The 25,191-nt window shown below is 40.7% G+C and overlaps 1 protein-coding gene across 1 annotated transcript in view; it reads right to left on the bottom strand.

The window, feature by feature from the left end:
- The window catches only part of LOC115459300 (glycosyltransferase-like domain-containing protein 1), a 72,240-nt gene extending 47,786 nt beyond the window's left edge, over positions 1-24,454 (bottom strand). Inside the window, exon 1 of the mRNA XM_030189145.1 lies at positions 24,271-24,454. Within this exon, the coding sequence (XP_030045005.1) occupies positions 24,271-24,404 (134 nt within the window). The 5' untranslated portion in view covers positions 24,405-24,454. The remainder of the gene's footprint in view (positions 1-24,270) is intronic.
- Positions 24,455-25,191: the final 737 nt, after the last annotated feature.

Raw genomic sequence — 25,191 nt, forward strand, 5'->3', positions numbered from 1 at the left:
TGAAATGAGATTGAAGGGGGGCAGACTCAAGAAGAATGTCAGGAAGTATTTTTTCACGGAGAGGGTGGTGGATGCTTGGAATGCCCTCCCGCGGGAGGTGGTGGAGATGAAAACGGTAACGGAATTCAAACATGCGTGGGATAAACATAAAGGAATCCTGTGCAGAAGGAAGGGATCCTCAGGGGCTTAGCCTAGAATGGGTGGCAGAGCTGGTGGTTGGGAGGTGGGGCTAGTGCTGGGCAGACTTATATGGTCTGTGCCGGGGCTGGTGGTTGGGTGGTGGGGATAGTGCTGGGCAGACTTATACAGTCTGTGCCAGAGCCGGTGGTGGGAGGCAGGGATAGTGCTGGGCAGACTTATACGGTCTGTGCCAGAGCTGGTGGTGGGAGGCGGGGTTGATGGTTGAGAGGCGGGGATAGGGCTGGACAGACTTATATGGTCTGTGCCCTGAAGAGGACAGTACAAATAAAAAAGTAGCACATATGAATTTATCTTCTTGGGCAGACTGGATGGACCGTGCAGGTCTTTTTCTGCTGTCATCTACTATGTTACTATGACTTTAGTGAAATGTCTAATTCTGGGACAAATTACTGGATATTTCCAAATTGACCGGCACTAAGCCAACTTGAAGACTATTCACAATCATAGTAAATATGAATAGCAAAAGAAGTGTATCAAATTGGAGGTTGAAATGCTGATGCAGGAAGTGATGAAACACTGGAAAGATCTGTTTGGTGTGGCAGGACAACAGCTCAGAGCTTACATTAAGCAAAAGGCATGGGTTAGGATCTGACACTTCCTGACCACCACTCTTCACAACATCAAGGACACAGAGAGGGGCATAATCGAACGGGGGCACCCATCTATAACAGCGCCCATCTCTAAGGATGACCCCGTAAAGCGTTGTCCCCGACTGTATTATCGAAATGAGATGGGTGGCCATCTTTCATTTTGATAATACGGTTGGGGACGGCCAAATCTCAACATTTGGGCCGCCCTTAGAGATGGCCACCATTGGTTTTCGCCGATAATGGAAACTAAGGACGACCATCTCAAACCCCGCCAAATCCAAGCCATTTGGTCATGGGAGGATCCAGCATTTGTAGTGCACTGGTCCCTCTCACATGCCAGGACACCAACCGGGCACCCTAGGGGGCACTGCTGTGGACTTTACCTCTTGTGAAATGGACAGAGGTGAGGTGCACTTATCACTAACCTCGCTCTCCTGTTTCAAAAACAAGAGGGGAAATTAAACTAAAATGATCAGTTGGACAAAGTTTATATTCCAAATGAATTAGATTTATTTGCTTATTAACGTTTAAAAGTAATTCAATCTTTTCCTCTATAGATATATCACAGCTAATATCACCAACTTTCAGAGACATCAGATAAGTATTTTGCATGAATATAGCAAAACCCTATTATTTAACAAGTATAACACATCAGAAATGCATTTTTGTACTCTTTTAAATTGTAAGAACTGATTCTTTGTTTGGTTCTTCTTTTCAGGTACTTCCTCAGGTCAATGAACCAGGGAAGTATAAGTCTATGTTTTTTTTTATGTTTTATTTCTCTATAAGAAGTCACTGATGAATCCCTTTTTAATGTGCTAGCAAAGATGGTATAAAGGATACTTTTCCAGCTTTCTTGTATTTTCTTCTTTTCTTCTCCTTTCTTTAATCGGTGGGTACCATTTGATGTTTACTGATGATAACAGATTTGATGAAAACAGGAACCAGGACCACTCCAGAGTACCTACTACTCTAAACTTTAAGCAACTCAAAAAACCCTACATTCTAACTATCACAGTGAGTTAAGCAATCATCACTGACAACTAACACCATACATTTCTAGCTAGCTGTCCCAGTAAAAGAACGCATAATTATTAGACCCTGCGCTATCCCTCTCCATTTAATGAATCAAAGGAATAGTGTGAGTTAATTTTCTCATACTCCCAGTTACTGCGAGAATGAGAATCTTTGAGATCGATATGGCTCTCAGCTGTTTACATACACTGCAGCTCTAAGGTCAGTGTATTTTATAAATTCACATACATGTACATATAAATATAGGATCTTTCAAATATCTGATCCTTCAATTCTTCAATTAGCCCGCCTAAAGAGATTTGCTTCCCTTTTAATATTTTTCAGAAAACTTTCGTGGTTTAATAAGTTTTAATGTGCCTTCCAGTCAGCACTTTCATCACAATACCAGAGGAGATTATCACACAGCTGAGCCCACTGTCAGTTTAATATATCATTAACTTTTTTAGTCTAAAGTATTGGGCTACTGTTTTTTTAGTTACCAAGCAGAAGTCAACCTTCTTAAAGCATTTAAAATCGTGGCAGGCTTTTTAAGAATGAGCAGTTAACCTTAATCACACTTTCCTCTCACAGTCACCCTTAAAGCACTTTAAATCCGCTTTTAAAATGGATTTTCTGCCACAGCTGATCACAGACCCCTAACACAGGTCCACTCAGTATCACTCTTACCTCCCAACTGCCAGCTTACAATGTTTAGAACCTTATGTATGTCATCCATGGCACAAGCCCAGCACGAGCCTCTGCACTAACATGACACTCAGCACTGCTGGAAACACCCCAGCCCAAACGCTGCTGCTCCTCCTCCTCCACAGCGCAGCGCTGCATCAACAACAAAGAGCCTCCCTGTATAACAGACCACTTCCTCCCTTTACAGGTAAACTTTTTTTTGTAACCCCTCAGGGGTTACATTAAGACCAGATTTAGAAAGGTGTAGGAAGTATTCAAGCAAGATCTGTGTAGGACATAAAATGGGATCTAGGGCCTATCCTCACACCAGACGGCAAACCTCCTCCATTTCAAAGAGTAATACCTCTTAGTGGAATCTTTCCTGGAAACCAGCAAGACCCGGGAGACACCCTCCAGTAGACCCAAGGCAGCGAAGCTTCGGTTCTCAACATCCATGCAATGAGTGCCAGAGACTGGAAGCTGAAATGAAGACAAGACCCCTCATTCTGCATGATGAGGGTCGGAAAACATTCCAATCTCCACAGTTCTTCAGAGAATAACTCCAGAAGAAAAGGAAACCAAATCTGTCAAGGCCAGTAAGGAGCGATCAGTATCATGGTACCCACAGTCTTGCTTGAGTTTTGAAGAAGTGTTCCCCACAAGAGGTATGGGAGGATACGCATACAGAAAACCTGTCCCCCAATGAAGGAGGAAGGCATCCGACGCTAGTCTGTCATGGGCCTGAAGCCTGGAACAGAACTGAGGGACTTTGTGATTGATGTAAGTGGCAAATGATCCACCGACAGGGTGCTCCACACTTGGAAGATCTCACGGGCAAGGCCCATGTTGAGAAACCAGTCGTGCAATTACATGACCCTGCTCAGTCTGTCGGCCAGGCTGTTGTTTTTGTCTGCCAGATAAGTTGCGTGAAGGAGAATACCACGTCGGAGAGCCCAATGCCACAGCCTCCTGACACAGAAGGCGTGATCCAGTGCCCCCCTGCTTGTTGGTGTAATACATTGCAACCTGATTGTCCATTTGAATTAGTACAATTTGGTGAGATAGCTGATCTCTGAAAGTCTTTAGAGCATTCCAAATAGCCCAAAGTTCCAAGAGATTGATCTGGAGATGTTTTTCCTGGGCGGACCAAGCACCTCGATTGTGAAGCCCGTATACATGGGCTCCCAACCAAGGTAAGATGCATCCATTGACAGCACTTTTTGAGGGTGAGGAATTTGGAATGGAAGTCCCATGAGTGCTCCTCATCGGTGTCAGTCAAAAACTCCTCATGGGAGGGCTGAGACCAAGCCTGCCTCAATTTAGAGGGGCGTCGAGGAGTCGGCTCCTGCCTCAACTCCGGCGAACCTTCCTCTACCATTGTCGACATAGCGAGGGGGTACCGGCTTGGGTGGTAGTCGACACTGGCATCAGAGGGTGCACCGCAGGCTGAGGGGCAAGCGGGGTCGCAACAGGAGACATGGTAGGTGCAAGCACCTCCAATGCCAATGCACTCCATTGCTAGAAGCCATCCAGCAGCTCAGGGAAGCAAGGCCCAGATGAGTTCATTGAGCGCTAACACTGGAAAAGGCTGGGGCGTCGGCTCAGAAACAGTCTGCAGAATTGCTGGGGTCAAGACAGGAGGCTGGTCCTGGCTCCTTGGAGACCTCCACACAGGCACCTCTTATATGGAGGAGGAGCGGTCCTTTTGGCACCAATGCTTCTCGGGTGCCAAATCCCTTGGTACCCCAGAGATCCCGGCAATATGCATTGAGGGGGATCGACGCCGATGCTTCTTGGCTCTCACCCTCAGCCTGTCTCCTCAGTGTCGGGTCTGAAGCAGGCCGGTCCCAGGGACCCTGCACAGCAGTCAGCATCAAGGCAGGTGGAGACCCATTCGATGCACAACTGCTCCCAGTGTCAACAGGTCTAGCAGCCATATGTACTGATGCTCCTGATGCAACATCCGGCGTCGAGGATTCGGACCAGGTTCCAAAAATCTGCTCCCATTGAACCTCTCTGGCCAACTGGGTCCTTTTCTCCATATGAAGACACAGGACACAGAAGAATTATGGTCAGGCCCCAGGGTGTCCTTGCCAGAGATGGTCCGATTGCACTGGGTACAGCGCTTAAAGACACTGGGAACTTGAGTGGACATGCAAGGAAAAACCTCCACAGCCAAATCAAATGACTTGATGGTGCCACAAAAAGGGGAAAACACCAGAGAAAGAGAAAGCGCAACCACAAGTCAAGGCCTAAAAACATTCCAGTGAAGCAGAAAAGAAATAAACCTTAGAAGCAGGAAAAAGAACTAAAACAATAAGGGAAGAAAATGGACTCACCTGAAGAGGGATACAAGAAGAGGGCAGTGTGAAAAATAAACAGAAAGGCATTCAAAAGAAGGCAGCTTGGTAAGGGAATAAACTAGAAAAAAATCCTCTTTGAACAAAATCCTTTATAAGATGGAACACATAGTTTGAGTTTTTTGTGCCATGACCTGAACCCAGAATTGAGATTAGAGGGAACATATAAAATGGAGCAAGCCTCTGAACAATTTTAAAAACAAAACAGCAAAGTTTAAAAATAATTCTTGCCTCTAAGGGTAACTAATTAAATGGACGTATAAATGAGAAACCCTGACAAACTTCTTAAGGTTACAAATAAGCCTTATGGCCATATTTTTATATTTTCTGTAGTATCTGCAATAAGGGCCAAATTCTATATAAGGTGCCTAAAAAATCCATGCGGTAAACATCTCTGCCTAAGCGTATTCTATAAGCAGTGCCTAGATTTAGGTGTGGTATATAGAATACACTTAGTTGATACCCCAGCACCTAAAATTACACACCTCCATTTACACCAATGAAAACATGGCATAAATCCCCGCGCATAGATTTATGTGTACTGGGCCATATTCTATAACTATGAGTGTAAATTTTGGAACACCCACAGAACACCCATTTCCCTGCCCAAAGCCATGCCCGTTTTGAACTACACATTAGAATTTAGGCACAGTTCATTACAGAATACGCTTAGAAAGTGGATGTAAATTCTAATTATTGCCAATTAGTGTTCATTATTGCTTGTTAAGTGCTGTTATCAATGCTAATTAGCTTGTTAAGCCAACTAAGTTGCGCGCTTTGTTATAGAATATGCCTGGATTTTGGCACAGATCTCTAGGCGCACTATATAGAATCTAGCAGCAAATTCCTAGGTAGATTATATTACAACAGATTGGTTAAAATCAAGGCCTGAACTATCAGTCTAAAATGTTCCTGTGTAAAATACTTCATTATTTGTCAGAGACTATGCATTAGAAAAACAAAAAAAAACAACTCTTTATAATCCCATTCACCTGAGGTTCCTAAGACAGAGTCTGATCTATTGTAATAACCAGAATTTTCAAGGAGAATTCTAGTTTGTAAGATTAAACTATTTACTACAAAAGAGCAATTCTGAGTTGCAGTTAGATTTTGTCCTACCAGAAAAAATTTCTCTTATCACAATTGTGTCAGCCATTCAGTTAGTAATTTGAAAAATACAACTCTCTCTGCAAAATTTTATTGTATGACTACTGTCTCAAGTTGGAATTAAAATTGTGATACCATCCACATGTACAAAAACACGGAAACCTGCAACCTCCAATGCATAATCCAATGAGGCTATGAGTGCATTGAATAGAACAGGGGAAAATGGTGAGTCCTGCTGAACCCCGCTATCCATCTCTCCGAATATGATACATTCATTTTTATCAAATAAGATCTCTTTGTGAGAAAGCCTTGAAACCAATTCAAAACGTGACCCATTAAACCAATGTTACAAAACATTATTTTTAATAGCTCATGGTCTACTACATCAAAAGCGCTCGAAAGATCGAATTGCATAATGAGTGCTACTTTGCCTTCAGCCAACAGTATATTTAACTCATATAGTAAAGCACACAAAGTGGTTTTGGTGCTAAATCTAGCACAAATCACAGACCGAGAGCAGTGTAGAATATCAAACTTCTCCACATATTCAGTTAACCGTAAGGTGACCAAACCTTCCATTAATTTCAAGAAAGGTGCGGACGCCACAGGTCAATAATTACTCACACTGGACTGAGATTCTTGTTTATTTTTTAGTAGAAGGGTAAGAATAATATTTCACAATGAAGATGGAAAATGGCCACCAGACAGAGAACTTGTTAACCAGTCATAAATCATATATTTACATTTAGGAGAAAGACACCTCATGAGTGTGGTTGGATATACATCCAGTTGAGAGAGTGAGATTTAGAGAATTTCTTGATTAACCAATCCAGATCACAACATTTAATGGCTAAATGTTCTTCATTGATGTTATTACTAAATTGTATCCTAATTTTAGCAATCTTCTCTCGGAAATATAGAGACAACTGTTTTGCTACTGGAGTGGACTCACGAGAGGAAATAGTGATTTTGTCGACATTGAGTAGATTAATTATTGAAAAAAACATTAGGTATTAATAACTTCATTACCTATCAATTCAGAATAATAGATTCTTTTGACTTCAGCTGATTTAGGGCCCTGATTTAAGGCACTGTAGGCGTGCTAACTTTTTAGCGTGTGCTAATGGTAGAGACACCCATATATTCCTATAAAAGAGAAGACTCCAAAAGAAGAACAGAGTCTAACAGAACCAATCTTATGGCTCAGGAACCTTTCTTCTAAAGCAGGGGTGTCCAACTTCAGCCCTCACCAGGTCAGGTTTTCATGATTTCCCCAATTAATATGCATGAGATCAATTTGTATACAATGGAGTCCATGCAAATAGACCTCATGCATATTCATTGGGGAATTTATGAAAACCCAACTGGATTGCAGCCCTCGAGGACAGAGGTTCGACAACCCTGTACTCAAGTGTGGTAACGTTTTTCTCTTACGGTGAAGTACTGTAAGTGCAAAGACTATGTACTGTTAGGGAGCATTCCAAACAGGTTCCCATACAATTACCAAAGAGAAAAGTACCTTAATGCTGCAAGCCACGTATAAATTTTAAAATAAATAAATAAATATTGAGCAGCATATGCCGTTACAGATAGCATAGATGCATATACTGCCTCCACGCTATCTTAAGCAGTGACAATACATAGTAAAGACCCATGCAGTAACTAAAATGTATGGTCTACACCAGAGGTTCTCAACCTAGTCCTCAGGACACACTTAGCCAGTCAGCTTTTCAGGATATTCACAGTGAATATGCATGAGATAAATTTGCACGCATTACCTCCATTCTATGTGACTCTCTCATATGCATATTCATTGTGGATATCTTGAAAACCTGACTGGCCAAGTGTGTCCCATTTCACAACTCAGGCCCCTAACTAAGAAAGCACCATCTCAAAACCTGCCTTTCTTCATCACCCTGAAAAGTGGAATCTGTAGAAGTGCTTCTTCTGTACCTGGATGATACCTAACACCTCAATAAGAAAACCAGCCCACATCTTTGTAAAGCTAGAAACAGCAAGGTCAAAAACTTAAATTGTACTTGCACCTTGATCAAGGGCCCCATATTTTGGACCACCTGTAGCAGACCTACCACTTTTCTGGTTGGTCCCATATACAGACAATTACAGTAGTCCACAAAGGCAACACATATGACTGTACCAACACTCTAAAGTACAAAAGGCCTCAGCTTATGAACCTTCTGCAGTTTGAAATATAGAAAGTCAACCCTGCACTTATCAGCTGAACTGTACTACTCCTCTCACTTAAGAAGGGAGCAACCAGATTTGAAACTACAACTGACAAGCTCATTTCCACATACTTTCTCAGTAATAGCTGATGAGGGAACAGATCAAATGCACTGGACATGTTTAGTAATACCACTTTCCCTTATCCGGATATCACAGCCATCATTGCCTTAATGTTGTGACCAGCTCTTAAGTGAATGCTACCAATCAAATCTCCTGGATCTCTCAAAACCAAAAATAAATAAATAAATAAAACCTTGCACTGATTCAGCACTACTCTCTCTTGCACTTTTGCTAAAAATGTAATGTAGTACACTGGGCAATAACTCACCTCCAAACTGCTTCTAAAGTAGTCTTTTTTAAACAATGCACAAGCCTAAAGCATTTTGCTACCGTGAAATCATGCCGTTACAGTTTTACATAGCCAACCTATCAACAGATCTGATGAGAACTTAACCAAATACAAAGGACATGAATCAAACTGACAAGCAGTAAATCTTAACCCATTCAACACTTCTCAATTCCTCTACTGAAATTAAAAATAGTTAAAACATCTTCTCCCCTTACCATACTTTCTTCATACCAAATGAATCATTCACCACTGTACACTTTCTCAAATCATCAATCTTATTCATTAAAAAAAAAAAAAAATTAATATATATATACCCCCTGAGGTCTCAAGGATCTACCCATTCTCTTCACTGCTAGCCCCCTTAACAGAGCTCACCACTTTAAAAACAGTTTCTTCCTCTAAATTCTCCAAAAATTCAGCCTCTTAGAAGTCCTCTACCAGCATTCCAATTTTCACAAGCCATGTCACCATTCTGCAGACCCCTCATCAAACCAAGGTTTCTGATGCTTAAAACTTCACTTACTAACCCAGAACAGAGCAACCTCCTCTAATACCTATCCCATAATCTTGTACCATTTATCTACTGAAGCCTCAGTTGAAGCACCTACCACCTCCAACCCTGAACCTTCTAAAACACAAAATAAGCTATAAGCCTTTACAACCCCTCTACATTTAACCTCCTCGCCTTTCATTCATTCAACTAACTCTCTTGACCACTAAAATTTAAACTCCATCACTATATAGAGAAGGAAACTCAATTAAGCAAACACATTTAAAATGTGCCTGCTGCATTAAAGTCTTAAGACTCCAAGACCAAATCTAGGGCATGTTCATCACAATACATGGCTCCCACCAACATCTAATGTAATCCTCCATCTTCAACTGCAGCTCTTTCTAACCCTGGCTAAGTCATTTAACACTCTATTGATCAGCTACAAACATTTAGATTGTGAGCCCAGCAGGAACAGAGACAGTACCTGTATATAATATGTAAACTGCTTGGTTATGCCACAGAAAGGTGGTATATCAAAGGAATTACCCCTGTCCCTTATCAACACAGGGGTCAATATTCACCCAGTGGAGCTCAGTGTTTTACTGACAGCCACCACCATTATCCCTAGAAATTTAATGCTGGGCCATGTCCAGGTTTTGGTATTGAATTTCTGGGTTTCAAGAGCTGACTACACCACAGCCAGTTACATGTGATATTCAGCACTTAACCGGCTATGGGGCACTGCATAAAGATAGGACTGACTGTTCTGTGATCCTATTGCTGCAGTGATCTCAGACAAGCGTCGACTTCACTCCCATAATGCCCCCACCATAGCCAGTTTTGTTTCAAGTGCGAACTGGTCATTTTCAGTGGCACTAACAAGTTAAGTGATCACTTATATGTGCAAATGGCTAGAGTGCTGCCATTTATGTATTAGACCTTTTGTTAAAGAAGGTAATTTTCAAAAGGTTATTCAATCAGTGGTTTGTCCTTTGATGGACTACTGCAATGGCCTTTTTATAGGCATTACGAGTAGTTTGCTGAGAGCACTACAAGTTACTCAGAACTCTATTGCAAGAGTTATCACAGGGAGGTCAAGTTATGATCGTATTACTCCCATTTTGAAGTCCCTGCATTGGATTCCTATTAGGTTCCGTACTGAGTTCAAAATTTTAATTTGGGTTTTTAACACATTGAATGGTTGTGTTTTTCCCTGACACTCTGTTCAACTCTAAGATGTTATCAACCTTTGTGCTGTTTCAGATCTTCCCAAAAACAGTTGCTTGAGGTTCCATCATTTAGGCAGATTCATTTGGAAGAATATAGATCTTCAATTTTTTATGTCATAGGCCCTAAGTTATGGAATGCTTTGCCTGTTGAGATCTGACACTACTTGTGTTTCGGTCAAAATGGTCCAAAGAAACCACAAAGTAAACCCCGACAAACTTCAAGAAAGAATTAAAAACTCAAATGTTTGTTCAAGCATATGGGTAATAGATTAGATTAATGATGTTTTATTTTTGGTAGTGGATGACTCTGTATTGGTGCTAAGCAATTTATTGCATTTTATGTTATTCAGTTTGTATTCTTATATTTTATTTTGTATACATTTTTTTGTTCCCCACTTAGAATGTCTCAGATACAGCGGGTTAGAAATAAAGTTTTCTTATTATTATTACCTTCCCACTTCCTAAAACTAGGTTGCTCATTACAGAATTACTTTCTTAGTAGGCAATTCGATAACATGGCCCCTGATAAAAGCATCTCTATATATAAAAGGCACCACCAAAGTTCTATGAAGCCTCCAGCCGGAAGTGTGAAGGGGGAGAGATATCCGGTTTCCCCATGAGTGTCTGCCCCGCCCTCGCTCTCTCTGTAACACAAACAGTGAAGGAAAAAACACAGCAAAGCAGGAAATCAAATTGCTCTCTCTGTAACAGTGAAGGACTCAGAGGGGGGTGGGGACAGCAAAGCACGAAATCAAATCGCTCTCTCTGTAACAGTGAAGGACTCAGAGGGGGGAGGGGAGAGAGGGCAGAGGGCAGGGACACACACACTCCCACATGCACACAGAAGAAAACCTTGCTAGCCCCCGTTTCATTTGCATCAGAAACGGGGCTATTTTACTAGTATTCTATAAAGAAACATATAGGCAAACTGGGTATATACATACTAGAAAAGATAGGTACAAGCACTTATGACAGCCATGGAGCTGGTGTGTTAGCACCCAAATGCCACAGATGCATGTGTAACTTACAGGGCCCTGTTTACTAAGCCTCACTGTAGGTGGACTAACATTTTTAGCGCGTGCTAACACTAGAGACACCCATAGGAATATATGGGTGTATCTAGTATTAGTGCTCGCTAAAAATGCTAGCACGTCTTAGTAAATAGGACCCACAGTGTTATGTAAGTTACGCACACAAGTGAGTGCCACCCATGTGTTGACCACCCTTGCAAATATATGTAAATTAAGTGTGCATTTACAGGATAGTGCTTAGGTGGAAGTTTGGCAGTTATGTGAATATGTGGAATGGTGTTGCGGGTTGCAGACTGGGGAACTGGGTTTGATTCCCGCTGTTGCCTAATGGTCGTCAGTGGGTTGAGAACCTGGAGAACCAGGTTCAATTCCCTCTGAGGCTCCGTGTGACCCTGGGCAAGTCACTTAGTCCACCATTGTCTCAGGTACAATATACTACTTAGATTGTGAGCCCATTTGGGACAGTGCCAGTACTTGTAAGAAACTGTAAACTGCTTAGGTCTAGGCGGTATATGAATACTTAAATAAATAAATAAATTTTCAGGCGTAACTGGTGCATAAACATCTTAAGTGCTTATGTTATAGAATTACAGCCTTACGGGAGAATTCCATAAATGGCACGCTCAAACATGGGTGGCAGAAAAGATCAGTGCTATGCGCTATTCTATAAAAGTGAGCCGGTTGATGTAGTGTATCTAGATTTTCAGAAAGCGTTTGACAAAGTCCCTCATGAGAGACTCCAGAGAAAATTAAAAAGTTATGGGATAGGAGACAATAAGCATTTTCAATATGAAGTCTAAGTCTGACTTTGGATGTTTTACACAAAACGTCCAAAATCTGAGTAGGAAAGAAGGCCTTTTTTGAAATAAGGAAAACATCTTTTTTTTTTTTCCAAAAATACTGTTTCGAATAAAGTTTTGTGCTTTATAAGTTTTTTGGTTTTTTTTTACCATTTTCAAAAAACAAAACAAAAACCATCCAAGTGAAAAACGTAGAAGATCAAGCCATTGGGATGTATGAGGTGCCAGCATTTTTAGCAGATTGGCCCACCCATACATTCCAGGACAGCAATGGGGCACCCTAGGGGGCATTGCAGTGGACTTCAAATAAATGCTCCCATGTACAAATCTCACCATTGCTCCCTTCTCTTGTCTGCTGAGCTCCCCAAAACCTACTACCCCCAACTGAACACCACTACAATAGCCTTTATGGGTGAAAGGGGAACCTATATGTGGGTACAGTAGGGTTTGGGTGTGTTTCCGAAAGCTCACTTTTTCCACCACAAGTGTAACAGATAGGGGGAGGTATGGACCTGAGTATAACATTTGAGGCTGGTAAGTAATGTTTTTAATCACATTTTGGGAGGGGTGGAAGGAGGTGAGTGACCACTGGGGGAATAAGGGGAGGTAATTCCTGATTCCCCTCCAGTGGTCATCTGGTCATTTAGAGCACCTTTTTGTGCCTTATTTGCTGTAAAACAGGTCTACCTCAAAACGTCTTAGTTTTAGTCCTAGATGGTTTTGTTTTGTTCCATTATTTTTATTTGTTACATTTGTGTCCCACATTTTTCCACCTTTCTGCAGGCTCAATGTGGCTTACATATAACCGTTAATGGTGTTAGCCGATTCCGGTCTGAACAAATACATATTATGAATGAATACAAAGTGATACTGTGGTAGAATGAGGTACATGTATAGTAAGTACAATTGGGGGGAGCTTAGGGAGGGAAAGGGGGAGGAAGAGTCCAGCAATGTCCGTTACGGTCTTTGGTTACATTGTGTCGCAAGTGTCCAGGTATTTTTATGTTGGGTCGGTGGGGTATGCTCTTCTGAACAGGTCTGTCTTTAGTGCTTTCCGAAAATTTAGGTGGTTGGGCGTAATTTTTACTGCTTTTGGTAATGCTTTCCATAGTTGTGCGCTTAGGTGGATTTGTATTTGAGTCCTTTGCTGCTTGGGTAGTGGAGGTTTAGGTATGATCGTGCAGATTTTGTGGTGTTTCTGGTTGGCAGGTCAATAAGGTCTGTCATGTATCCCTATGGCTGAGAAATGTCCAAGTAGGAATGCCCAAATCCCGCCACTAACACGCCCCAGACATATCCCCTTGAGATTTGGAAACACTGCAGATGAACAGCATACAAAAACTCTGGAATTTATTGCAGAATTTTAAAAGGCTATGGATATCTTCCTAAAAGAATAGCCCATAAGCCAGGAGCATTGGGCCTAGGGAATAACATCACTTGTGAGATGGTTCTCAAGCAGCATTATTCTTTTAAAACGGGATTCAGCAAGCTGCGGTACAGAGGTCCCACAGGCTGCTGAATCTGGCAGTAAATCAAGGTGTGGTAAAAAGTGATATTTTACCACATCTTGATGAATTCCCCCATAAATAACATCTGCCATTTGGATGCCCAGTGGTCCAATATGCTATGGTCTTGCCGTTCGCCAGATAGAGCAGTATATAAAATACAATAAACAATTTACAGTCCACAGGTGTTTTACATGGTTTTTAAGGACAACATGCATTTGGTTTATTAGTATGCCTTTAAAAAAATTTGTGCACAATAAATTGATTTAGTACGCATAACCTAATTACTAACACATGTGGAACAGCATTTTAGAAAGGACGTCCAACTCAAAATATGGGTGTCCAAATTAGTATGCCACATATGTATTTTAAAATAGGATCTGCCGACATACAGTATGTTCTAAAATACATGAGAAATGGATGTCCATGTGCTTGTGACATCCAGCATGAATATCCATTTAAAAACTGAAATGACCAAATTATGGACAGAGAAAACAAATGGAAATGGATATCTTTGTGGTAGCATAGAACACAGATATTATAAAATAGCCAAACAGACATCCATGTGGAGCAGAGGGATAGCCTAATGGTTAGAGCAGCAGGTTGAGAACCAGGGGACACAGATTCAAATCTCACTCCACAAAAAGCAGACGTGGGATTTGAATCTTAGTCCTCTGATTCTCAGCCCACTGCACTAACGATTATGCATATCTATTTAATAAAAAAAACATGTTTTTTTGCACCATGAACATCAGTTCCTGAAGCTGTCATAAGAGTCCAGTATCCCTGCTAGTTTTACATTCAGGGGAGGGAGAAGGATAGCAGCCACTGGGGGATTAAGGACATGATTTACCTTAATCCCTTCAGTGCACAGCTGCTCAATCAGAACACCTTTTGTAATCTGGACATGCCAAGTATCAGGTCTAAATAACAACTTCCATCATTTTGAACATAGAAGTACTTTCCCCTTCTGATGTCAAATTTGTACATCCATAAAGTGGACCTTCCCTAATCCCACCCAAAACATGCCCAGACCATGCTTCTTGCCATAAGGACATACTGCAGTTTTAGACGTCCATATGACTTCATAAAATTGGGATTTGGACGTCCATGCGATATTAATGTGTAAATGCTGGCTTTCAGACATCCAAAGCACAAATGAAGCTTCTAAAATAATGGCCTAAGACAATTAGCAGATGTTAAAAAGTTCCAATGTGTGTTTCAATTAAAAAGAAAATTGTAATGAATGTGTGAAACAAACTGAAAAAAAAAAATCAAAAATCTCAAATGACCTCAAACTTTTTGCCCTGTGCACATCACAATTTGTTTTATCTACTCCTTTAAAATAGCCCTATACAGCAAGTCTAAAAAAATGTACAGAACCAGATGTACCATCAATGAAGTAACTTCATTGAAACTGCCAATTGAAAACCCAAAGAGTTTAAAAATTGTATTGATTTTTTTCTTTCAAATGTTCTCCAAGAAATATTTTTACCTTTTAGAAAAACTTTAAAGCAGATATATTTAAAATAATAATTAAACAGTTATACCTCACAAAATCTACAAATACTTATACTTGATTTGAAGATCCACTAGGTTAGATGACTGAATGATCCCCTGGTATCATGCTACATTTTTCTTTGTAGTTTTTTTCTGGACCTATATTTTGCTTGTGCCATCAGGCCGACATCCGACAAGCTATCAATGTGATGCTTACAGACTCCGTCTCCCTTTCTTCAGGACACCCTCAAAGAGTGACCAATCTGTTGTCAGGTCTCCTGCTCAGTTACAGCATATTACTTACAGCAATTCCTATACCATGAGAATATGCTGTCTATCAAACACTCTCCCTCCGACCAGATTGAAAGACGACAAGATTAACTGAACATGATTTCTAGGTTTCAGTTACCCCATAAAATAATAAAACAAAAAACAGATTTACACAGGATTAAAAATTTCCAAACATTTCTATACCCTCAATAATAAGTCAACTACTAGCAGCAAGAGGAATTTCACATTCTCAACCAAACATTTTTGAAAAAAAATATTCTCTAGAATCAAATTAATGACATCTGATGGCTTTTGACAAGGTCCTATCTTTAATGCCTAGGTTGGTAAGCCACAAAGGAAAGCAGCAGCAAAAGGGAACACAGTACCTTTCTCCTACTGACATATCAGCCTGCAATCATGTCTAAATCTATTGAGAAGATATCTGCTTAAAAGAGCACCATGCTTTCTTTTGTCAGAAATTCATTACTTTTTATTAGGGTCATTGCTAGAAAACTTCAAAACACCATATGGACCTAATTGTGGTTTATTTTGGCAAAAAAGAAAGACACTGTAGAACAATTGAGGCATTACATTCTACAATTCCATTACTTTCATCCCTTTCAGTTTTATTACTGTGTCATTAAAGGCAACTTGAGTGAGCGAAGAATTATAGTGTAATGTGTATGGGCTAGTGGATTAATAACAAAACACACTCAAGTTTAAAGGTATCTAACAGCTGTTTTCATTATTTTGTGTAAATACGCTTGAAGCATATCTATCTGATTAGTGGATAGAGTGTTCTTTTCTGTCACATGCCATGGGCGCTGCTATGTGCAAGTAATCAAAGCGCACGGAAAATGAGTTTACATTGTTCACTGCTGAAATGCACAAATGTCAGAAAGTGACTGTGCATCAAAGCTTAGTCAAATCATCTGCAGCAAACAAACAGATTCCAAATGCACATTTCAACTTTGAACATTCCACTGTAGCACAGTGAATGAACAGGACATATTACCGACCCACACACAGTGATGCTTACGGAATAATAAGCAGTTAGCATACTTATGAACAAATGCTCTTGGGAAAGGCTATTATTTTAGGTCTTTTTTTTTTTTTTACATTTCAAGTTGCTTTTCACTGCACGTTTTCATTATATTATGTTCAAAATAATCACTTTTCATTTAATTTTCATTTTTTGAGATCTCCCTTTTCTTACACTCTCCTCTTCACCTTAGGTGAGCTAATCTACTTTACTTAAACTACAATTTGAGACAATCATATATTTGTATTCAGAAAGAACAAAATAATTACATGCAGTTGAAAAATAGAACATTTTAGATTTTTTTTTTTATAATATGAAATAAAGATGTTGGAGAGCCGAGAGTAGGGACATAAAATGCTGTTTCTTATTAACAGCTGTAAGCTACACTGCTTAAGGGATCTAAGGAGTATCTTTTCTCTTTAGAAAATTTTGCAACTCAAGAGTTAAAGTAGCACACATAGGAGTGGTTAGGCTTCCTGCCATAGCTTTTGCCCTTTGTGGCTTCTCACATCCCAGACTAGGAAAATATGAGCTGAAATATTGAGAAAGGTAAGAAGCCCAGTAGAGACCCTCAGTGATAAATCACTTGGCATCATATGTCATTAGAACTTCCTGACAACAGGGTCATTCATTATTAAATTACAACTTGTCAATGTTTAAAATACTGATTGATAAACGACTGTGACAAAACTAATAAACCTTTTATTTTCTACTATTCTTGGTTACTGCACTGTGCTCTTCCCAGGCACAGATTTACTTCACATTTTCTTCAACAAGATAATGTAATATATTACAAAACTAATAGATATAATGATTGGTCTTGATGTACATTACATAAAATTCTTCTTGCCAAAATAAACTTAGTGGCGATTTAGTGGTATATACAAAGATCCAAGCTTCACATTTCATCAAATGCTTGTAATCTGCTTTATTATCAATATATACTGCATTTCAATGAAAAAAAATCCTTTTCTTCAGTACATGTCACTTTTAATTCCTCAGAGTACAATAATTTGTTCGTGCCGTAGAACAAGAATATTTTACAAGACCTTAACCCTCAAGAGAAATTTCTCTGTAAATACAAAATGCAAGTTTTATTGGAATGTGTTGTAAGAGTACGACTCGATATAGTAATAAAAAAAAAGTACACTGTACACAGAACTCCACATAAAGATTCATCTCATTTATAATCTGATTAAGGCTACATACAGGTTCAGTTACCAAGGTCAGGTAATGCAAATAAATAAAATGACACAGTTATAGCTTCTAAAACTAAAGTTTAGTGAAAAGATAGGCTGAAAACATTTCACAAAGGAAAAAAGGCATCTCTACAATATTAGGCACCAAGAACCCTAAAACCAAGAAACAAAAAGGGGTCCTTTTGTGAAACTGAGCTACATAGTGGCTTTAGTGCACCACTGCATGGATTTTCCCCGCACGCTAAGGCCATTTTCACCTCAGCTGTAAAATGGCCTACTTTCCAATTTTTGTACTAATGGCCATGTGCTAAAGTTGCCATTAGCGCATAGCGATAAAAAATAATTACAGTGTGAGAACTTACCACTACCTATTTTGTAGGTGGTAATCCTGCACTAACCAGTTAGCATGCAGTAATATAGCCGCACTAACTGGTTAGCACCCACTTCCCATCCCCTCCAAGCAAAAATAAAAAGGATTCTTTTTTAGCATACACCGATTTGGCAGTAACTGCATGACGTCTGAGCGCATCCCACAGAGTAGCACGTACCATAGCTTAGTAAAAGGGCTCTTAAATGTGATACTGCACATGTTGAGAGATATCCCAGCCAGGGGCGTAGCCAGACAACAGATTTTGGGTGGGCCTAGGCAAGAATTGGGTGGGCACCAAGTGTTCCCCCCCCCCCCAAAAAACAAATTTATCTCAGCTGGTGGGAAAACGCTTTTTTTCCACCATGACAGCAGGCATGCACTGAAAACTGAGCATGCGCAGGTGCCGGTGTTGTGGAGAGTAGCATTTTCGTTACCATCAGGGGGAAATCTTCAGCTGGCGGAGCGTGGGATTCCCACCAGTTACCACTAAACATGTGCTACTGTTGGGTGGGCCTGAGCCAAGCCCACCTGTGGCTACGCCACTGATCCCAGCAAATTCTATTTATTTATTTAAACATTGTAGTTTAAAAGCTGTTCTCTCTCCATTTTAAAGTATAATGCCAGACCTTGGTTAAGGTGAAGCCCATCCTTTTGAAATAGGCACCTCCTTCCCCAAGAGGTTGCCCATTTGCTAAAAAACCAAATTATCTCCTTCCTACACCATCCTCTCATCTAAATATTGAGATTCCATAGTTCTGCCTGCCTTCCTACTGGATCCCGCAAGTGGAAGGAGGAATATTTCTAAGAATGTTACCGTAAAAGTTCTGAATTTAAATTTTCTAACTAAAAGCCTAAATCTGGCTTCTAGAAATTTCCCTTCCTCACTTTTCTATGTCACTTGTACTCACATATATCAAGCCAGCCCCTCCCCAAAATCCTAAGCAACACGTGAAAGTGCCACCACCTCATATCAAGCAAATTACTAAGTGCTCCTAATGCTTACCTGCCACCCAGCTACCTACATTTGTAATGACTGAATCAGCAGCTACAATGACCATCTAATTCCTCCATGGTTAGTCATCCTCAGTGTGAGGGACACTGTACATCTTACTAGTGGCATATGGACTTTTCCTTTAGAAAATTATCCAAACCTTTTAAAAATCCTGCTGTTTTTACCACATTCCCCAACAATGAATTACAGAGTTTATTTACAAGCTGAGTCAAGAAATATTTTCTCTGGTTTCTTTTAAATTACTGCTTGGAAAGAGTAAACATGTGATTCAAGTTGAATGATCAGTTCCTCTACACGAGGGTGATGCTCTCCTTCTAGGTGACCTTTCTCTTCCAAGGCAGCACAAACACTGCCAGAATAGATGAGGGACTTCTCTACTATGTCCCTGAAGGTCTCTTCTATATAGCTTTCTGTCTGCCTTGGCTCGTCTAAGTCTGATACTCTAGCCTCTAGAAATCAAATATGTTCTCTGAGAGTCAAGAGCTCTTTCCCTGAATTCACATACACAACTTCCCACCAACTCGGAGATAATCATACAGGTTGCACTTGGCACAAAAAACTTAATAACCCCATCTCACTGCAGGACTGCTGTCTGCATCTTAGTGCTGATGAGTTGCTTAACTATTTGAACTAGTATATAGTGTCTTAAAGTCTCGATTATCCAACCTAAATGAGATAGACCTGTTGTCCGATAAATGAAAAGTTGGATAACACGGAAAACAATGGTAACCCTCAAACAATGGAGAAACAAAGGCAGTAAAAGCAGGGTCCCAGATCACAACAGTGGTAAAAATAGGGTCCCGGGTTCGGAAAACAGAAAGAGAAGCCGTGTGACGTCCCCAGGGGGTCTGTCGGATATGCCGCATGATCGGATCAGTGAAGGTCAGGTAATCGAGACTGTACTGTGCTATGTTTGCTTCCCAATGAACTGCAAAAGACCTTATTAATCTATTGCTAAGGGCTAACCATTTGCTGATGAAAATCATCTCCACTTAAGCCTTATAGTGAAAACTTTACTTCCCATCTTTTAATTGCCAGAAAAGTCTATAAATCAAAGATTGAATCTGAGGTAAAAGTAGAAGAGAGGGAGGGAGTGGTTATCAAACATAGAGGGACCGATGCAGAAAGCTACAGCAGGAGAAATACATGGATAACAAGGGCTCAATGTGAACGTTAGTGGACAAATGATGCAGAAAGGGGCTTACCAACTGAATTAACTACCAAGGGCCTGATATTCAGCTGGTGGCAATCAGCATTTTGCTGACCGTCGCTGGTATTAAAGCTGGAAATTCAATGACGGGCCATGTCCGGACTCTAGCATTGAATTTCCGGTTACAGAGAGCTGGCTAACTCATAGCCGGTTAAGAAGAACCACATAAAGATAGGACTGCTATTTATGCAGTAGTCTTTAACTGGTTACATGCCGAATATCACACAACTGGTTAAGTGCTGACTCTGGTCCCAGAAGTCTCCAAAATAGTCAGTTTTGGCTTGGGCACTAACCAGGCATTTTCAATGGCACTATCCTACCAATTTTGTACCATTGTTTACTGTTACTTCATTATTGTTTCTTGTTTACATTTGTATTGAAAATCAATAAAAATATCACCCCCCCCCCCCCCCTAAAATAATTTTGAACATTGGGTTCCATGTACTCCAGAAAAGAGGGATGGTAATAGTTGAACTTCTTTGCTTTCCTTGCTGCATTTAACACTGCTATGTTGGAAGTAGGGTGCTGGCTGTGATCCCACACCTATGCATTCCCATCTTTGCTCATGCTTTCTTATTTATTTATTTTATGTAGAAGGCAGAGAAATGGTTGGAGAAGTAATGGTGGAAAGTAGGCACAGTCTCTCTAGGGAGCCTGTGGGAGGAGGGAAATTTTGACCCACAAACAGGTGTTAAACCTCAGGACACACAACCACTCAGGCCCAAGAGTCCTAGGAAAACATTCTTTCTTAGCTACACTGCACTAGAGAAACCCAAGATGTGGAATCAATAATATCCACATTTTATTTTTGTCTTAGATCACTTTTTTTCTTTGTATGGTCTGTCTCTGGAGCTCAGAAGATCGGTGAAATAATGGAAGTAGATTGGTGCCTTGGTACGTCAGCATAAAACCACTGACAAGATAATTGAATTAAAGGCCCTTGCTGCATTCAAATGACAGAGAGAGACAGACTTGAGATAGACTGACAAAAAGTGAGACTGCTGAGGGGAACAATAAGTGACAGAGCCTGAGTGGGGAAAGGATGGGAGTTGAGACACACTAGGTGGGGAGTGTGACTGCTGAGGCTGATAGAGATCGAAAGAAAAGTGTGACTACTGGGGATGATGAGGGGATTGAGGGAGTATACCAATCTTAAACTTGAATAATAAGGCCTGTAAAAACAAATGAAATCCACCTATAAATGTGCCTAAAATTTAATTTTTGCGATGCAACATCAATATACACAGAATTTTAGTACGCTCCCAAAGACATTAATCGGCTACATTTACAAATGCATAAACCCCTACACATGTTCATGTGTAAAAGAAAAGGAATCTCAGATGGGCTCAAGTTGCCATGAGAGCAGGTAAGGAAGCTGCATCTCTGAATAGATAGCCAGTAGGCTTAATTAGGAGACAGTAATGGAGAGGTTCACAGTCCAAGGGAAGGTCTGAAGGAAAAGCAAATAGAGAAATTATATGAAGCAATGGAGGTCAAAGGAGTCCAGCTGCTACAGTTAATCTGTTGTATCCATTAGGAGGTGAGAGGGACCTTCCCACCGTACCAACTGGGATGTCCAATCTGTGGTATGTGGGAAGAAACCCTAATACATCCAAAAAACCGAGAGAACTTACTGGTATTATGCCACTGTTTTGCCAGTGAGATTTCTGAATGAATTCTGTCTTTGGATACCCAATCCTCGGTGTCATCTTTGATAATGGTTTCACTTTCTCTGATCATATTTCTATGGTGGTCCAGAATTCCTTGTACACACTGTGGGTACAGCTCCATGCAGAACGTTCTCTTTTTGATATCTAGTCTCTATGGTTATTCATTCATTCCCTAGTGATGTCTTGACTACTGTAACTCCATTTTGCAAGGTCTGCACCAATATCAACTTAGGCAGCTTCAAATCGTACAAAACACTGCTTTAAAGCTTATTTTCGATGCTAAGAAGTACAATACCATTTCTTCATTGCTTGTAAACGAGCACTGGCTCCACATTTCCTACTACATACCATTGAAAATACTATTTCTAGTTCACCACATTATTTGCACTGGTTTACCGTCCTTCTTATATAGTTTTCTGATGCCAAATGTCCCAGGCAGCCTCCTCCACTCTGCCCATCAACATTTATTAGTCGTTCCCTCCCACCTTCAAATTCAGTCTCATTTCGCTAGATCTTCCAGTTTCAAAGTCGCAGCACCCACTCTACGGAACTCCCTTCCATTTTATCTCCATTCAGAACCTTCTTTGAAGAGATTCAAGGTTTGACTTAAAAGTTTATTTCTTTTCTAAGACATTTCCCTTCTCCTACCCTTGCACCCTAGATGAATTTACACTACTATCAATTAGGGTTGCATTTTTACTAAAGGTTTTAACCACAAGTAACCATATAATTAAATGACAAATATCTCCCACTCTTCAGCCCCCAGGTCTAACATCTCTCCCCTTCACTTCCCTTCCTTTCTCCCTCCATGACCAGCAACTCCCCATCCCTCCCCTCCACCCCTTTCTTTCTTCCTTCCCATCTGAACCCCCCCCCCCCCCCCCCCCCGCCTGGGGTCCAATATAGCTCTCTTTCTTTCTTTCCTTCCTTCAGTTGTGCAGCATTTTTCTCCCTTCCCTCCACCCCTACTCCATTATCTCTCTCTGCATTCTCCTCTCGCTCCCATTGGCCAACATTTTTTCCTTCCTTCCAACTCAGGAAAAAAAAGCCTCAGAGCCTTACCTTCTTTAAAAGAAAGATAGGATTTACAGGCATAAAAAACCTTCTGTTGGCCATACTGGCTCGATGCAATGCAATAAACAACTGACTAGTAACCCAAAATTCAACCGTGACTTAACTTCCAAGCATTCGTTTGTATGTCACTTCACACAAATGAATGCGTTGAACCTAAAGAATATCTGGATCCTATCTTACCCTGAAGCAGTCATCTGCCAAAACTTTTGGGTTACCAGTCAATTGTTTATTGCATTGTATAAAGCCAGTATGGTCAACAGGAGGATTTTTATGCCAGTGAGGTAACTACCCAGTAAATCCTATCTTTCTTGTAAAGTAGGTAGTGCTCTGAGGCTTTTTCCTCCTGTATTTAAATTTTTATCGTCTCCCTCTATGCTTACAAGTTCTGATAAAAATTAACAATATATCTTGCCTATAACTATATTACAGGAAAGTGGTTGTGTTATGAGTGTTTCCTCCCCTGTTCTCTAATTTGTTGATTAATAATGACTTTAGCCGCAAAAAAGTCCCCTAAATCACCAGATACCCATTGGAGGGATTGGTCAATGACCTCCTCCCACCCCCCAAAGATGTAAAAGAAACAGTACATACAAGCCTCCATAACAGCCACAGATGTTATAGCCAGTACTATTAGAGCAGCAAGCAGGTCCCTGGAACACCTAGCGGTCGATGCAGTGCACTAGGGAGAAGGGGACCCAGGCCCATAATCCATTCTATTATACTTGTGGTGGAAACTGTGAGCCCTCCAAAAACCTACTGTACCTACATATAGCGACACCTGCAGCCATAAAGGCTATTGCAGTGGTGTACAGTAGGGTACACTAGGTTTTTGGTGGATTTTGGAGAACTCACTATACAGTATAAGGAAGCAACAGTGAGATGTGTACCTGGGAGCTTTTAGGTGAAGTCTATTGAAGTGCCCTCTAGGGTGCCTCACTGCTCTGCTGGGATGTTTGTGTGGCCAGTCTGCTAAGAATGCTGACTACTCCTACATCCTAATGGATTGATTTTGTACATTTTTCACTTGGACTTTTTTGTTTTTCAAAAATGGACCAAAAAGATTAATGCACAGAGCACAAAAACATCTAGCGACCATTAAAAACAAAAACAAAAAACACAGACAAATGTTTTGCTATTTCAAAAATGGGTATATTTGCTATTTGCATTCTGGACATCATATCGAGAATGCCCCTCCACATATACTTAGTCTACGCACTAGGAAAGATCGTTATTTTTGAGACTGTAAGTGTTCTGCAGGAAAAGAGGAGGACTACGGAGTCTAAGGTATACAGCACAGTATCCAATGTACTCACCTGTTCACATCTGGAAACCTGATTGGGAAGTACAGAACTTGACACTTTGGCCGGATGAGTTTGTCCAGATCCTTAGGCCGGTGGTCAGGGATAAGCTTCAAGAATTTGCTGATTGATGTAAGGAATGATTCCATGTTGAAATTAGAGTTGAACACAACAACATCCGCAACAAGACTGTGGAAGATATTATATGTTACTGCAAAAAAGATTGAAAAGCACACAGAATTTGTGTTGTTTTAAATAAACATGCAAGTTAAAACAAGTTTTATGGTGATATCACATATTATAAAAATGACTCCTTTTGTATTAGAGGCTGATATCTGTTTACAATGTGCGAGTCTTCCAGATGTCAACTTTCAATAAAATGTAAGTTGCAAACTTATGGGTTTCTAACTTTATAGGTTATTGAAACCTATGTTGAAGCACATGCGAATCATTCTCAGAAATATTCACTGTTGTCTAATGAAGAAAGAAAACACACACCACCAACAAAAAAGGTTGTAGTAAGGATAGTCTTTTGTGTGTGTGTGTGTGTGTGTGTGTGTGTGTGTGTGCTTTTTTTTCTCCTTACCAATTCAAACAACTGGTCACTGGGAGAATAACACACACAATATTTTTTCAAGAAAAACCTATTAAAAATGCAGAAATTGGCTCTGCTCTTGGCAGCTCTTGGGTAGAATCATGCTCTATAGACATTGGCATCAAACTAAAACAAAAGCAGATACTGCTAAATGCTGTGCATAGCAGGGGCGTAGCCAGCCTTCCGTGGGAGAGGGGTCCAGAGCCCGGGGGGAGGGGGCACATTTTAGCCCTCCCCCCCGGCGCCGCCCCCCCACCGCCGACATTGCCGCCGCGAACCCGCCGCCGCTGCAGCCTACCTTTACTTTTGCTGGCGGGGGATCCCACTCCCCGCCAGCCGAC

Source organism: Microcaecilia unicolor, unplaced genomic scaffold (genome assembly GCF_901765095.1).
Source record: "Microcaecilia unicolor unplaced genomic scaffold, aMicUni1.1, whole genome shotgun sequence".
NCBI classification, from domain to species: domain Eukaryota; kingdom Metazoa; phylum Chordata; class Amphibia; order Gymnophiona; family Siphonopidae; genus Microcaecilia; species Microcaecilia unicolor.